This window comes from Sitophilus oryzae, unplaced genomic scaffold, assembly GCF_002938485.1.
Source record: "Sitophilus oryzae breed Bouriz unplaced genomic scaffold, Soryzae_2.0 scaffold_966_pilon_pilon, whole genome shotgun sequence".
Taxonomy (NCBI): Eukaryota; Metazoa; Arthropoda; class Insecta; order Coleoptera; family Curculionidae; genus Sitophilus; species Sitophilus oryzae.
The window spans coordinates 44861-58320 of NW_022147601.1; the positions used below are offsets into that span (position 1 = coordinate 44861).

Genomic DNA, 13460 nt, shown 5'->3' on the forward strand with positions numbered 1-13460 from the left:
CTCTTTGCTTGCTATTTTCTCGAAAACTATCGCTCTGGGCGATGTGCAACAAGAGTACCTTTTTTGTAGGAGAAAGTATGTAGTTTTCAAAAAATGAACCCACGTTGCAAAAAAAATAACCTCAAAAAAGTTTTACACGAAATAACCCCCTACCCTTGCAAAAACTACCCTTTCCGCTTTTCCAAATAATTTTTCAGTATCACCATTTGATTTAGGGTCAAAATTTATGGCAGAGGATTTTTTTTCGAAGTCTTATCTCGTTTTTTAAGCCTATAATTTCAAAGCAACCGTTTTTTAAATTCACCCTTTCAGTGCCCCTAACTCCCTTAATATGCATTTTCCGCCCTATGCTTATAGGAACTTTTTTTTACTATTTTTAGGAGTACTATCACCCCCCGATTTTTTTACACCATTTCAACGACACCCTGTATAAAGATGGATACCGAAAATGCCGGGATTGAATGCTCTACTACCAACTCTTTTGTATTTGCAGGAGCCCAGGAATACGGCGAGGCGGCCGCCTACATCCAGGCCCAGTTCGAGGCGAAGAACAAGTCCACGACCAAAGAGATCTACTGCCACATGACGTGCGCCACCGACACGCACAACATCCAGTTCGTGTTCGACGCCGTCACCGACGTCATCATAGCCAACAATCTGCGCAACTGCGGCCTCTACTAGACGGCCGCGCCACCTGTCCGGGGACTATATACAAATATGTATGCGCATATACGTTTCCGTGTGTGTGTGTATGTGTTCCGATGGGGAGTGATCGCATCTAGTCGGCGTTCAGGATACGGATACCTAGTACTACCATAGGAAAAATGACATACATATAATTATCATATTATTTATTTATGAGATGATGGAGAAGGTTATCCTAAAACTAAAATTAGTTAGAAAAGAGAGGACGGAGGTCTTAGCTTTGTTCGACTCTAGCTGCTTTTCCATTGGTTAGGTTCTAGTTAGCGTATTTCTTCTCAGTGTCTTTGTACAGGGTGGTCCGAATTGTAAGCTTCGGCAGCAGATTCTGCAGATAAAAATAAGTCAAAAAAATCGTATAAATGTATTATGTGCTAATGTGCTTGGTTTCGGAGATACAGGGCGTATCAGTTTCATTTTTATTGCGATTTTTTCCAAATAATTTCTGAACTAACGTCGATATTTGGATAAAAATTGGTAGTAGGACTCATAGTATGATTATAATGACATCTAAATCATATTTCTAATGTAAAAAAAACACCCAGACACCAATTCTCATTCAAATAAGTTTCAATTCATTCACGTTTTTTAATATTTGGAAAAAATCCAAATAAAAATGGAACTTCTACATTTTGTATCTCCAAAAAAAAGCACATAATAAATTTTATACGAAAATTATTTACCTATTTTTATTTGCAGAATATGCTGCCGAAGTTTCCCGCTATACAGGCTGTAGCTTCTACACCCTGTATATAGACATATTCTTTTGTAGTAATGTGACTCTTTCACTCTAATTCATTTTCTACACTGTAGAAGATGAATTAGAGTGAAAATTGCAGGTTGTTAGTTTTTTAAAAAATACATATGCAATTTTTTTCTTAAAAAAAATATATGTTATAGTGCGTTACAATATTATCGAGTTTTCATGATCAAGTTTGACACTAAAAAGTTGAAAATTGGTGGATGTGTATTTTTTAACATTAAATTTTGTTCGTTCCTAAGATAAAAACATTTTTTTTAGGCTGTAATATGGTCTAGTTTATCCAAATGAAAAGCAGCTAATACAGTAAATAAGAGAGTCGTTAAAAATGTTAAGATTGAAAAAAAAACGAATTATATACTTCGGTTTTTTAACTGGCACGCACCAAAGTGGAGTGAGATAAACAAAAAACGTATAGAATAAAAATGTGTTCTTCATTTAATGAATATGTCTAGTATTTAAGTATATGCTCTGGTGTATGTTTTACATATTTTTGTTTCGCGGTGAGCGCAGAAAGAACAATGGAAGAAGTAGTACTATTACGAACACACAGGCGGTACCACTAGGATCAAAACAATGTGCTTCCCTACAAACAGTATGTAAAGAGAACCGCTATAGTGTTTCTGTGCTTATCGGTTTCGCATTCAAACTCAAAATAGTCACACATTAAAATCGGCTTTGGCCTGTTTTTTTTTTGTTTAAATGGTTCATCACTTCATGCAGCTACATATATTACCGCACAAGAGGGCTGTTGATTCTTTATTATTTCACCTTTTCGCCCAGCACAATATTTACAAGTCTTTTCCTATTTCCAAACGCATAATATGAACAACTTTTTTTGAGGGAATAATTGAAATATTAAAGTTATTTATCTCAAAAATAATATGTTTTAATGTCGTGTCCAGATCACAAAAGTTTTGAAACATTTAACAATTGTTATTTAAATCGAAATAATTTGAAAAATACTATATACAGTTTATCGTTAGAATGATAGACAGTTGTCAAATAGTCTTCAAACTGTATTCAATGCTAATATTTCAATATTTTCTTCAAACAATATAAACTATTTTTGTCCGTTCTTATAAAATATTGTACACATTAAAATAGATAAAGATAACAACGGTGCCATGGTCCAGCAAGACAATTGCATTTATTCTGTTTTAACTCTGTTTTGTAAATTATATTTTATTTTAGAGTATATACATAATATATGTCTAAATGAATGTTACGTTATACACTTTTATCAAAAGAATCTGAATCTAGGAGTATATATTAAGTTTTAGTTAGTTACCATTTTTTAAATGGAGAAAATTGACATCGCATCCTATAGCGCCTTCTTCAAGTGCACTAAAATTAAAAGACATTGATATTTTAATTTTCGAAAAAAGGTCAACGTTCATGGACCCGAAAATTCATTTAAGCTCAACTAGATTCACAGTGAAAAATTATATATTTTTTGGTAGGAAAAATTTGTTATTCTGTTTAAAATACGAATTACGATTCTTTAAAATTAATGATCAGACATTATAATTATTATTAGATATTTTGTTTGCAAAAGAGCTATAGGTGGTAGTTTTTTTGTTAGCAAAATATGTATGAATAATTGCATTATTTACCATAGATCTTTTGTTTGCAAAAAGCCTACTACAAAATGTGGAATTTCGTATTTTACACAACATAATAAAAACTGACCAATAAATATGCAAATGTATTACTGAATAGAACGTTTGATAAAGGACGATGTTTTTCTCCAAACAAATATAAAATAATGAAAAAACCAACAAAATCCTTTGAGACATTAAAGTATATAATAAAACTACTTATACGTTTAATATGTGTACATAAAAAAATATATGGCGCTTAAAAATAATTAAAAAAACGTAGCTTCAGTCATTTACGTAGATGTAGTTCAATTCATTTTAAGCAAAATATGAAAAAATGAGCGAAACCTATTTGTATTGTTCAAATTTAGGATGAGTGTTTCGTTTTTTATCATTACCATTGTTTGTTTTGTTTTCGATTCCTCGCATAACACATTTTAGAAAACCCATTCAAACACACATGTTCATGGCCATCATCAGGACCATCCCATAAAGGTAGTATATTCTAAATGTTTGTTAAGTCTGTCTCATTTGTTGAAATTTCTAAAATATGTTACTTTTAGGTATTCATTTTTTTTAGACAATAAAATACTCCCAAAAATGCTGGATATAAACAGAGATATCACGCAAAGTAATCAAGTTTTGGTGTGCAAAACGGCTATGGGTAGTTTTGAATAAAAAACGTATAGAGAAATAACTAACATTTTGATAAAAAAAGAGGTATTTCAGGATTTTTTATTGTCACTTGTGAAAAAAATGATACTTATAGAGGAATAGCCACAATATCATATTCGAAAAAGGTGCATTTTATTTAAGACATTCCTAAGACTTTTGTATTTCACTATAAAATATTTTTGCTTACAGTGATCTTTTCATTTATTTAATCATCATTGACGTGATATTATTTGTGTCTATAGAGCGGTTGTGAATATCTCTTGACTCCAATATAATTTATAGGACACAAATATAAAATAACCAGCTAGGGAATAAGTACTGTTAACATCTGAAATGTTGATTATTTAAGCGATAAAGATCATAATCCGCACAAATCTAAGCAACAAGAATACATTTATTATTAACTACTTAGCTATAAAAAGAGGAAATTGTGTTTTCGACACCGTGGTAAAATACAATCATCATCCATTCATAGTCGAAAAAATTAATTAGTACATGTAAAACTATCGTATTTTTACGAGCGGATGACGAGAAGTAGTAGGCCGTGCTTTCAAAACGCCTCAAATTATCTGGTGACCTTGAGAAACGATCGTTGTTTTAATTATTTGAAACCTGTCAATTAGTACTCGAACAGCATATCATTGTTTAGAACTGTTTAAAAAGGGCTATTGTAGATATCCTATTAGCCAGTAATTTGCAGTGTTTTGTTTTGATTTGGTTAAAAAAACTATCTTAATTTTATGAAAGGAGTTTATTTATACATTTAACAAGCTCTATAAAAAACATATTTTTTTTTCTTAATGTATCAAACTCTTTTTAAATCCAAAATGGGTCACTTGTTCCTGTTCAGCAGCGACTACGAAGTCATTTTCCTGAAAATACGATACAAATTGTTGTGTATAAAATTAAAATAATAATAATAATTATAAAAACAAGATACATTTGTAAGTATTTAACTTAATGTTGAGTAGTGTCGAATTTATTACATTTTCATTATTTAATTTATCTAGTCAAGTGAATTGTTTGTTTAATTTACGCCACATTAATGAAGTGTTTTTTTTTGTATATTATTTCGAAGATTATTATATAATAAATGTAAACATTATGATTTTCGGTTCGTATTTCACTTTAAGTTTTCCATTTTCGTGTAATTTTTAATCTTAACGATGGAATAGTAGTCCAAAATGGACGTGTTTTTTTTCAGTTTTATTAGTGAAAAATACGTAATACCATTTACTTGTATAAAAAAATAAAATCACAAAAAAGTATGTACCAATCTCGAGTTATTTCTATATCCATGTTTATTGCATAGACATTAAAAGTGATAGTTGACTTTTTTTAGCGAATTAATATGACTCACATTCTTTGTGAATTCTGACAAAAAGTAAATAGGTACTCTTTGAATGAGTATTATTTCTTTTTGAGCATAAAGGCTCTACTGCTTTTTATGTCTATGGTTTCTGCTAATTTTTTCACGATACACGGACACGATACATGCCATTTCTTTCAATTTTCCAAAGATATTTGCACTTTTGTATATATTTCTTTTGTTAATACACTTGGGAAAACTTATGCGATCTTGACTGATTTTCTTCCTGAATGTATTAACGAAGAATACTTTTTCAAAATACCAAAAAAAATGGATAGTCATGGATAGTCCAGTGATTTAAAAACATCATAAAAAAGGATTTCCACCTATTTATTAAAAAAAGATTGATAAAGTAAATGGCTCGATTATCTACATACAAGATATATACTTGCAGCATTCTCTCTCTCCTTTGCATTATTTAATCATTACATATAAATGCCATAAATGATGACAAATAAAGTGTAAGGACTATTTAGAAGTATCACACACCTACTAGTAGATGTAAAATCTTTTATCAACGGTAAATAAATCATGACAGAGGTTGTTTACTACATGTATGTTTGTTTCTCTGTGATGTGAATATTATTAAAAAAAATAAATTTTACCCATTTCGAAAGAGTCTTGTTTTTAGTGTGACCATATTTGTTTATTCTTTAATAGTGAAAACCTACATTTTACATTTCCGGAAATACCGGAAGTTGACAGCAACTTTCTTATTTTAAATGGGTGCCCCCATTTTTTATTACACACTTCATACTTAAATTCTCTGCAAAATTTTATGAATTTGATATTAAATTAATATTAATTTTTGGAAATAGATGTCTAGATATATCTCTAGACATGTCTTCTCTGTATGTCACAGTAGCTGTGATAATCACTAAATTTGACTTTTAAAATTTTTTTTGAAAAGTAGTTTTTTTGTCCAAAAATTTTAAATATTTTTTTCTCAAAAACGGTTAATGTTAGGTATAGATTAGAGATGAAACGGATAGTTGTTCGGATACTTGCGAATCTCACGACACGTTCTGGGATTGCTTCCATGAAATCGCAGGTGAAAACAATATCAATGTCGCGATCAAGAGAAAAAACTAATTGCAAGCGAGATCGACTTCTACTTGAAAACAGTTCGAATTGATCATAGTCGAGGCCTGATGCTTACACTTGATGGTCGGATAACGTAAACCACTACCCCTATTTGACGAAATTTGCGAAAATACACCTTTCAGTTCGTTGCAGCAGTGTTTTTAGCGAGAGGTTGTGTTCCGCAGCTGGTTTGGTTTATGAAAAAAAAGCGAAATCGCCTATTATCGTCAAATGCTGGAAATTTTGAGTGTATTTGCCATAATTTGCTATTTATTAATTTTGACTATTATTTTTTTTAAGTTCTCTTTGATAAACGAAAAAGAACAAGACGGTAAATTTTAAGAATCTGTGCGTATTTTTAAAGGTTTTTCATTTATTATTAGTTATTCATGTCATTAATTAAAGTTTCCATTTTTATATTTTTCATTGAAGTGAATAATGATTTTTTTTTAAATTATGTAATTTTCAGCTTGAAATAAAAGCAGCTTAAACTGTAATTAAATTGTTTCTTGTTATTTAAGTTACTTTTTGAATATCCGGTATCCGGCCGGATATTGAGTTACTATTCGGTATCCGGGCGGATAATAAATTTAGGCCGGATACCGTATAGTTGCCAGATATCCGTTTCATCTCTAGTATAGATTGTTTAACATCAATATTCATAGAATTTTACAGAGAATTTAAGTATGTAATAAAAAAGGGGGACACCCATTTACAATAAGAAAGTTGCTGTTAACTTCTGGTATTTCCAGAAGCGCCGCCATATTAAAAATATTTTTAATCGGTAGATCTCGTTGTAAAACAATGATGTGCAAAAAATCTCCGATCTAGATATTGTGGTTCTTTAGAAACTTCTAAGTCACGCTCAGCCTGGGATACCCTGTATATTAATTTATACACACCTTCAAGTTTCCAGTGCAGGAGGAGCCAAACTTTGATAGAGCTTCGCTACTGCAGTTTGCACTATTTGCTGGAAGGCCTCATCGTTTGGACATTTCACTTCCTGCGAAACAAATATTTACGAAAAAAATCGTTACTGAGTCGCGTTACACTTACTAAATTAGCCAAATCGATATCGGCCCTTTTTTCGTTCACGGTGACGTACAATTTTTCTCCTTTGAATATTTTGGGAACGGAGTCTTCTCCAAACATATCTTGCAACATTTCTATAAGACACTCCTAAAAATTTTAGGTAGGCATATTATATAAAAAAAAAATTAAAAAATAAAATAAATTAATTATTTTTTTACTAATTTTAGAGTTACTGTACCTTAAAATGCATTCTGTCCACCTTTACACTAGTAGTCATATTTTTCGTAGGCGTATCAAATAAATCGGCTTGTAATACAGCGGCCACTATCGCGTCTGCGTACATGTCATTTACTGGATTCGCTACCCACTGAAAAACGAGATAAATAGACATATACAGAGTATTTTTCAAAAGTGTCTCACCCCTATAACTTTTTTGTTTCCGATTGATTACGTATTCAATTATTTTCGGTCACTTGCTGTTTCACCGGAAATGACTACAGCTATTAATTTTTAAACGAAACCCTCGGTATTTTTTTTACTTTATTCAATGGAAAATTACAAATCGGAATAGAGTGACGTCTCATAAATATTGTAAACTTTCGACAATTACGCTCGAAAAAAATAATATTTTAAACTCCAATCTGGAGTTTCACGCATATGTTCCACCACTAACTTTTAATCAAGGAGCCCTGGAAAAATACATTTGATCTTCTAATGTTTTTGGTCACGTTTCCCAGTAGGTAATAATGTGGTACCAGATACTTGATATTTTTAGGCAAATTGTCATTATGAACAAAGTCATTGCACTCTAGAATGAAATTTAAAATACTACTATCGTGTCATTATTCGTCATTAAAATACTATGTAATTTTTCTATAAAAATGGTAAGAAAATAGCCAGGCTACTATTTAAAAATCAATAGCTGTAGTCATTTGTGGTGAAAGAGGAAGTGATCAAAAGTAATTGAATCATGATTTATGTAATATTTTTGTTATTTATGTCATTTTATCTGAAAAAATTAAAGGGGTGAGCCACTTGGTTTTAGCTGGAAGAGAACAAAAAGCCGAAGCTGATCTTACCTCTAACGTTACTAGTTTCGGTTCGATCGTTATTTCGACAGCGTTGAACGCCTTCATCCGTTTGTTGCCGTCCAAGGTCTCCATCAAGCCGCACACTTGCGACAAGAGATGGCGCAAAACGCCCGAATTACCCGAATAGTGCAGACTTTGCCGCTGAGTGATCTCGCTCAAACTCAGATCCGTGTACTCTGCGATCATTAAAACAGAAAAGGCGCTGTTAAGCTTCATTCGGAACCTCATTCATGAACAATGGTTTCACAATTAGCGCAGAAGTTTGTTCCCCTAACTTCAATATAAGCATTCAGAACGTCAATATTAGTGATATGTAGTAATTTTCAATTACTAGAAAAAGTTAACAAACCTTTAGGATACTCTATACTCACCGGCACATAAAACTGCACCTTAAAATTTTCATATATGTATTGTGTTCTAGTGGACCGATTTTGATGATCTTTTAAGCAATTTCTAGCTAAATTATTTGACTTTTTAATATCTCTTTCTAAATTAAAAATGAAAGTTCCCATCTATCAATTATACGAGGGAACATGAAATGTCGTTATTTTGGTGAAAGTTTGGAACACCTTGTGGAATATGTTAAAAAGTAAAAAATTTGAAAATTATTTTATTATCTAGGTGCATCTATTCTCGATAGTTTATTTTTTGGTTCATCTCGATAGCTTTATTTTTCTTTGGGGATATTCGCCTTTGAAGAAGAGAGTAACATTTTTTCGTAATTTTTACATTAAAACCATGCCTTGCTTTCAGTCCCAGACAACAGACCCATGAAATAGTGATTATGATTTATGCAATGTCACTGTTACTGAAAAATCTTATTATTATTGTCTGTTGACTGTTGGGCAGTTACTCTAGCAGAGATGGTTTTAAGTTCAAAAGTTGTATCCGCTCTAGTTGCTTTAATTATTGAAGGTGAGGTTTCAACATTGGCGCACAAATGATCCCTAACTTAATTTTATCTACTTACTGAATAAATCGTCCGCGCTCAAAATGTGATAATTAAAGTTCCTCTTGACCAGCACACCCTGTACGACGTTGCCGGGTCGCGGTTCGTCCACGGCGAGCGTTCCCATCACTTTGGCCGTCTTTTCGCCCCGGAAATACAGCTCCACGGTGTGCGTGTTCCTGGGGTTGTGCAGTTGGATGCCCCGGTTGCTGGGGTCCTCCTCGAATTCGCGCTGCAGCGCCGCCTTCAGCCGCGACATCTCGTTCTGTTCGCCGTGCACCAGCACCTTTTAAAAAATTGAAAAAAAAATAACAATAAAAAAATATACTCAGATGTAAAATCAATGAGTACTTATTTAAAACTTTCGCAAGTTAATGATTTTAATTTTTTTTTTAAAGGTTGCTATTAGACTTGGATCAAGGCAAATTAGTAAAATTTAGATAGCTTTTAATCGGCATTAAACTGCTTACACTGTTTCGCCAACAAGAGAAAAAAAAGTCAGTGGCGTACATGTTTTTTTTAGGAAAATATTTCAATGATAACCCCTATGCACGTCCCTGGTGAATATTAATATTTCAACACTTTTATAGATTTAAAATATGTCGCATTTATAGTAACTTTTACCCTTAAAATTTCATTCAAAACTCTTAAGACAACACCCTGTAGCTACGAAACAAAGCAGAATCGGACTTACGTTGATACGAAAAATAAATCTTATTTTTACGTGAGGAATCTCCTCACGAGAAATGGCATATGTTTTTTGAAACACCCTGTATTTATGTAAGTTCCAAAAATTTGTGTCCTCTGCAATATTAAGATTCTTTCAAATTAAGATTTTCCCATTCTAAACACTGAGCACTTTGCTCTTAAAAATTAACCAAGGTATATAAATGTAGACAAAAATCAAAATCCTCGGGAGACGTGATTCTGACGGAAATATCACGTTGTCGGAAAAATTTGCTCACGAAATAAATGCACAGGGTGCTTTAAAGTTAGGGTAAAAAAAACCTTTATAAGAAGTCAAACACTAAAGTTTGTCAAAAACTGAGTTTACGAATTTAAGTTGACATACCTATATTTGAACAGTTTGCTAAAAAATTACAAAAATATAGCACTTTGAGAAAAAAACAAATCCGTTGCGTTTTTTTAGCATCTGAGTATACAGAATGTCTCTGAATTGTCTTTACAAGAGGAAAAACATTTTTATTATTGACATTTTGGAAAAAATACATTCTTTATCAACAATACTCACAACATGCGGCGGTTTCAGTATTTTTATAAATTCGCTCGTTTGTTGATAGTCCGTGTGAGCAGAAAAAGAAATATAGTCCACCGACATCTTCAAAGGCAACTTTTGTCCCGTCATGGTGGAGATTTCTTCTGGTTCGGAAAGAATTGTTTTTGCCAGAGTTCCTTCCACGCAGTAACCTTTAAGAGAAATTAAAGTTTTTTTTAAATAATTTAACTAGGTACATAAATTAATTTCGGATTCATATAGATTCAATCTTACCAGCAATGATAACACCATTTTTAGAATCGGTACACCAGGATTCAAATAATTCCCTGGATAGCCCGCTCTGCATCATACCAGGCGAAGCCATTATAACGCACGGACCGATATCTTCAAAATGGTCTATACCCTAAAAAAAAAAGAGAATTCAAAATTACCACAATTACACTATTTTTAATACTTACCTTTAAATTTGATATATGTTTGAATACGAAAGGGTTATTAATGGCAATCTGCCTCTTAATTTTATCGTTCATTGCGTTTATGTATGTCTGATACACTGCCATACATTTCTTTGCTAATGAAGAGGCATAATAAATAGGAATGTCGTGCAATTCTGGATGCTGACCCCAATATTCATCTAAACAAATTTTGAATGTGTGTTTTACAATTATTTTGACTTATAAAAAAAGTAAATAATAATAAAAACTATGTAAAGCTTACCTAATATTAATAACAATTCTTGTGCACGACCCAAAGCAAACACTGGTATAAGGCATCTACCGCCCCTATTAACTATGTCGTGAACTAAACTGGTAAATCGGTTTTCTCTATCCTCTCTATTTTCGTGAATATGAGTGCCATAAGTTGATTCCTAGAACAAATTCATTTTAGTACTTTTCAACAAGTTCAACAAGAGTATGCGCGCGCGCGCGATTACGGTTATTAAGACGTCGGGCCTGACGGTGGGAATTTCAGCAGCCATTAAGTGCCTATCTTCTTGTCTTGAGAAATCTCCCGTATAAAGAATTTTTACTCCTGCAATTTCAATCATAAACATTGCCGCCCCCAGGACATGACCAGCATTATAAGCCCAGAATTTCACACCCAAGATATCTTTTTCTTCGTGGAAATTTATAGTTTCTATTTTATCCATGCTGGCTTCTAAATCCGCTTCAGTATACAACATTTGTTCGGTAGCAATATTACTGCAAGATAAAATAGATTTATTTATTGTACCAGTAGTGTCGGATGATAGTCATACCTAACTTTAATGTAATCTGACAACAACCATCGGTATATAGCCTTTGTAGCATGTGTCATAAAACATCTTCCTTTGAAACTAGTTTTTAATAAGAACCATGGCAAAGCCCCGCAATGATCTAAATGGAAACTAAAAATATAATAATATTATTATGAGTTAAATAAGTATTAACTTTTAAAAACTAACTGTGAAATAAGAAGTAAATCAATTTCATCAGCTTCAATCAGATCTACAAAAGGAAGTGCGTCCATACCCGAAAGACCAGGATGTATACCACAATCAAGCTAGAAAAAGTCGCTAAGCTATAAATTAATCCTAATTATATAGAATTGTTTACCATTATTTTTTTGCCCTTAAACTCTATCATAATACATGATCTTCCTACTTCTTGACCAGCACCCCTACAAAAATACTGTTAATTTAAGAAAAATATGTAATTTTATATATCTCACAGTGGACGAATAATCAACTGATCACTTTCCTCGGCGGGAACTTGCGAATCCGGCTTTCTTTTAGAAGACATTTTATATCTCTCTGATTTTAAGACATAACAAGAAAATAATTATTTATAAACATCAGATTATAGTTTATAACCTGAAAAAAGAAACAGACCACAGAACACAGAACACAAAATATACCACGAAAAAAACCAGCCTGAAACAGACTAGCCACTCTAGCCAGGGTTGCCAACATAGTTGCCAAACTCGCATCTAGCGCCTTGGCACCGGCAAGGTTATGCGATGCGTATGCACGTTCTCGTTCTCAAGTGTTCTCAAGTTCGCAAAGTTTTGTATTTACTGGAAGTTATTTTCAAAATAAAGTATTTGAAATAAATTAGGCATATACCGGATGGTGCATTGGTCTTTGGAAACATAGGAAGTCCTATGCAAATTTTGAACTGTTCAAATAACTAACTTGTTGATTTTACAGCGAAGTCGTAAATATATTTTTTAAAGGTATATGTATGGGCACAGAATATCTAGCTACACATGGCGTTCGATTGGGCTTAAATTTGGGATACTACGTATCTTCGGTGATATTGTAATATTATGGTACCATGGAGCATAAAAGAGGTACCATATTACGATACCATTTCCTGGCGTTCGATTGGACTTAAACTTGTTATACTACGTATCTTCGGTTACATTTGTAATATGATGGTACCTTAAAGTATATCGAGTGGTACCATAATATAGTACACTATTATGATATCATTTCCTGGAGTTCGATTGGGCCCAAATTTGGTATACTTGCGTTTCTTTATAAAGATTTGTTTAATTAATAATTTTAATTTATTTTACGAATTTTAATTTTTTGTTCGATGTCGTGACAGCAACTTTTATGCCGAACTAATATATTATTAATTGTACCTGTGTCACTTTTTAAAATCTACCTAGGTCTATATAAATAACGTGGCAAACAGAAGAAATTTGTTATTATAGTATTTTTTAGTCAGTTAACATTTTTTGTACTGCATTTTAATAAATTATTTCCATTATTATTAAACTTATATTTCATTACTAACGTTCCAGCATTAATAAATATCACTATCAATCGCCCTGTATATTATTAATTTCAAAGGTAATTAAAGGTATTTTCTTAGTTAACATTATAAGGTATAGTGTATATTAAAAATATATATGTTTTGTAATAATATACTTAAAACTATTTTAATAGCCAAAGGAATAATTAATATAAGTGTA

At 32.1% G+C, this 13460-nt stretch overlaps 2 protein-coding genes across 4 annotated transcripts in view; one reads left to right on the forward strand and one right to left on the reverse strand.

Annotated features, from left to right (window-relative positions):
* LOC115891145 (guanine nucleotide-binding protein G(o) subunit alpha) overlaps window positions 1-5723 on the forward strand; it is a 49316-nt gene extending 43593 nt beyond the window's left edge. For all 3 annotated transcript variants that reach the window (XM_030911544.1, XM_030911545.1, XM_030911543.1), the window contains exon 9: window positions 494-5723. In XM_030911544.1, the coding sequence (XP_030767404.1) occupies window positions 494-681 (188 nt within the window). In that variant the 3' untranslated portion in view covers window positions 682-5723. The remainder of the gene's footprint in view (window positions 1-493) is intronic.
* Window positions 4558-12383, reverse strand: LOC115891144 (cleavage and polyadenylation specificity factor 73). The gene is made up of 15 exons (XM_030911542.1): window positions 12210-12383; window positions 12095-12158; window positions 11944-12041; window positions 11758-11886; window positions 11434-11701; window positions 11217-11367; window positions 10958-11133; window positions 10773-10902; window positions 10515-10690; window positions 9284-9548; window positions 8302-8489; window positions 7461-7589; window positions 7247-7369; window positions 7093-7193; window positions 4558-4610 (listed from the first exon to the last, which is right to left on the reverse strand). The coding sequence occupies exons 1-14, from the start codon at window positions 12278-12280 to the stop codon at window positions 7095-7097; spliced, it is 2067 nt and encodes a 688-aa protein (XP_030767402.1). The 5' UTR covers window positions 12281-12383; the 3' UTR covers window positions 4558-4610; window positions 7093-7094.
* Between the last annotated feature and the right edge of the window lie 1077 nt (window positions 12384-13460).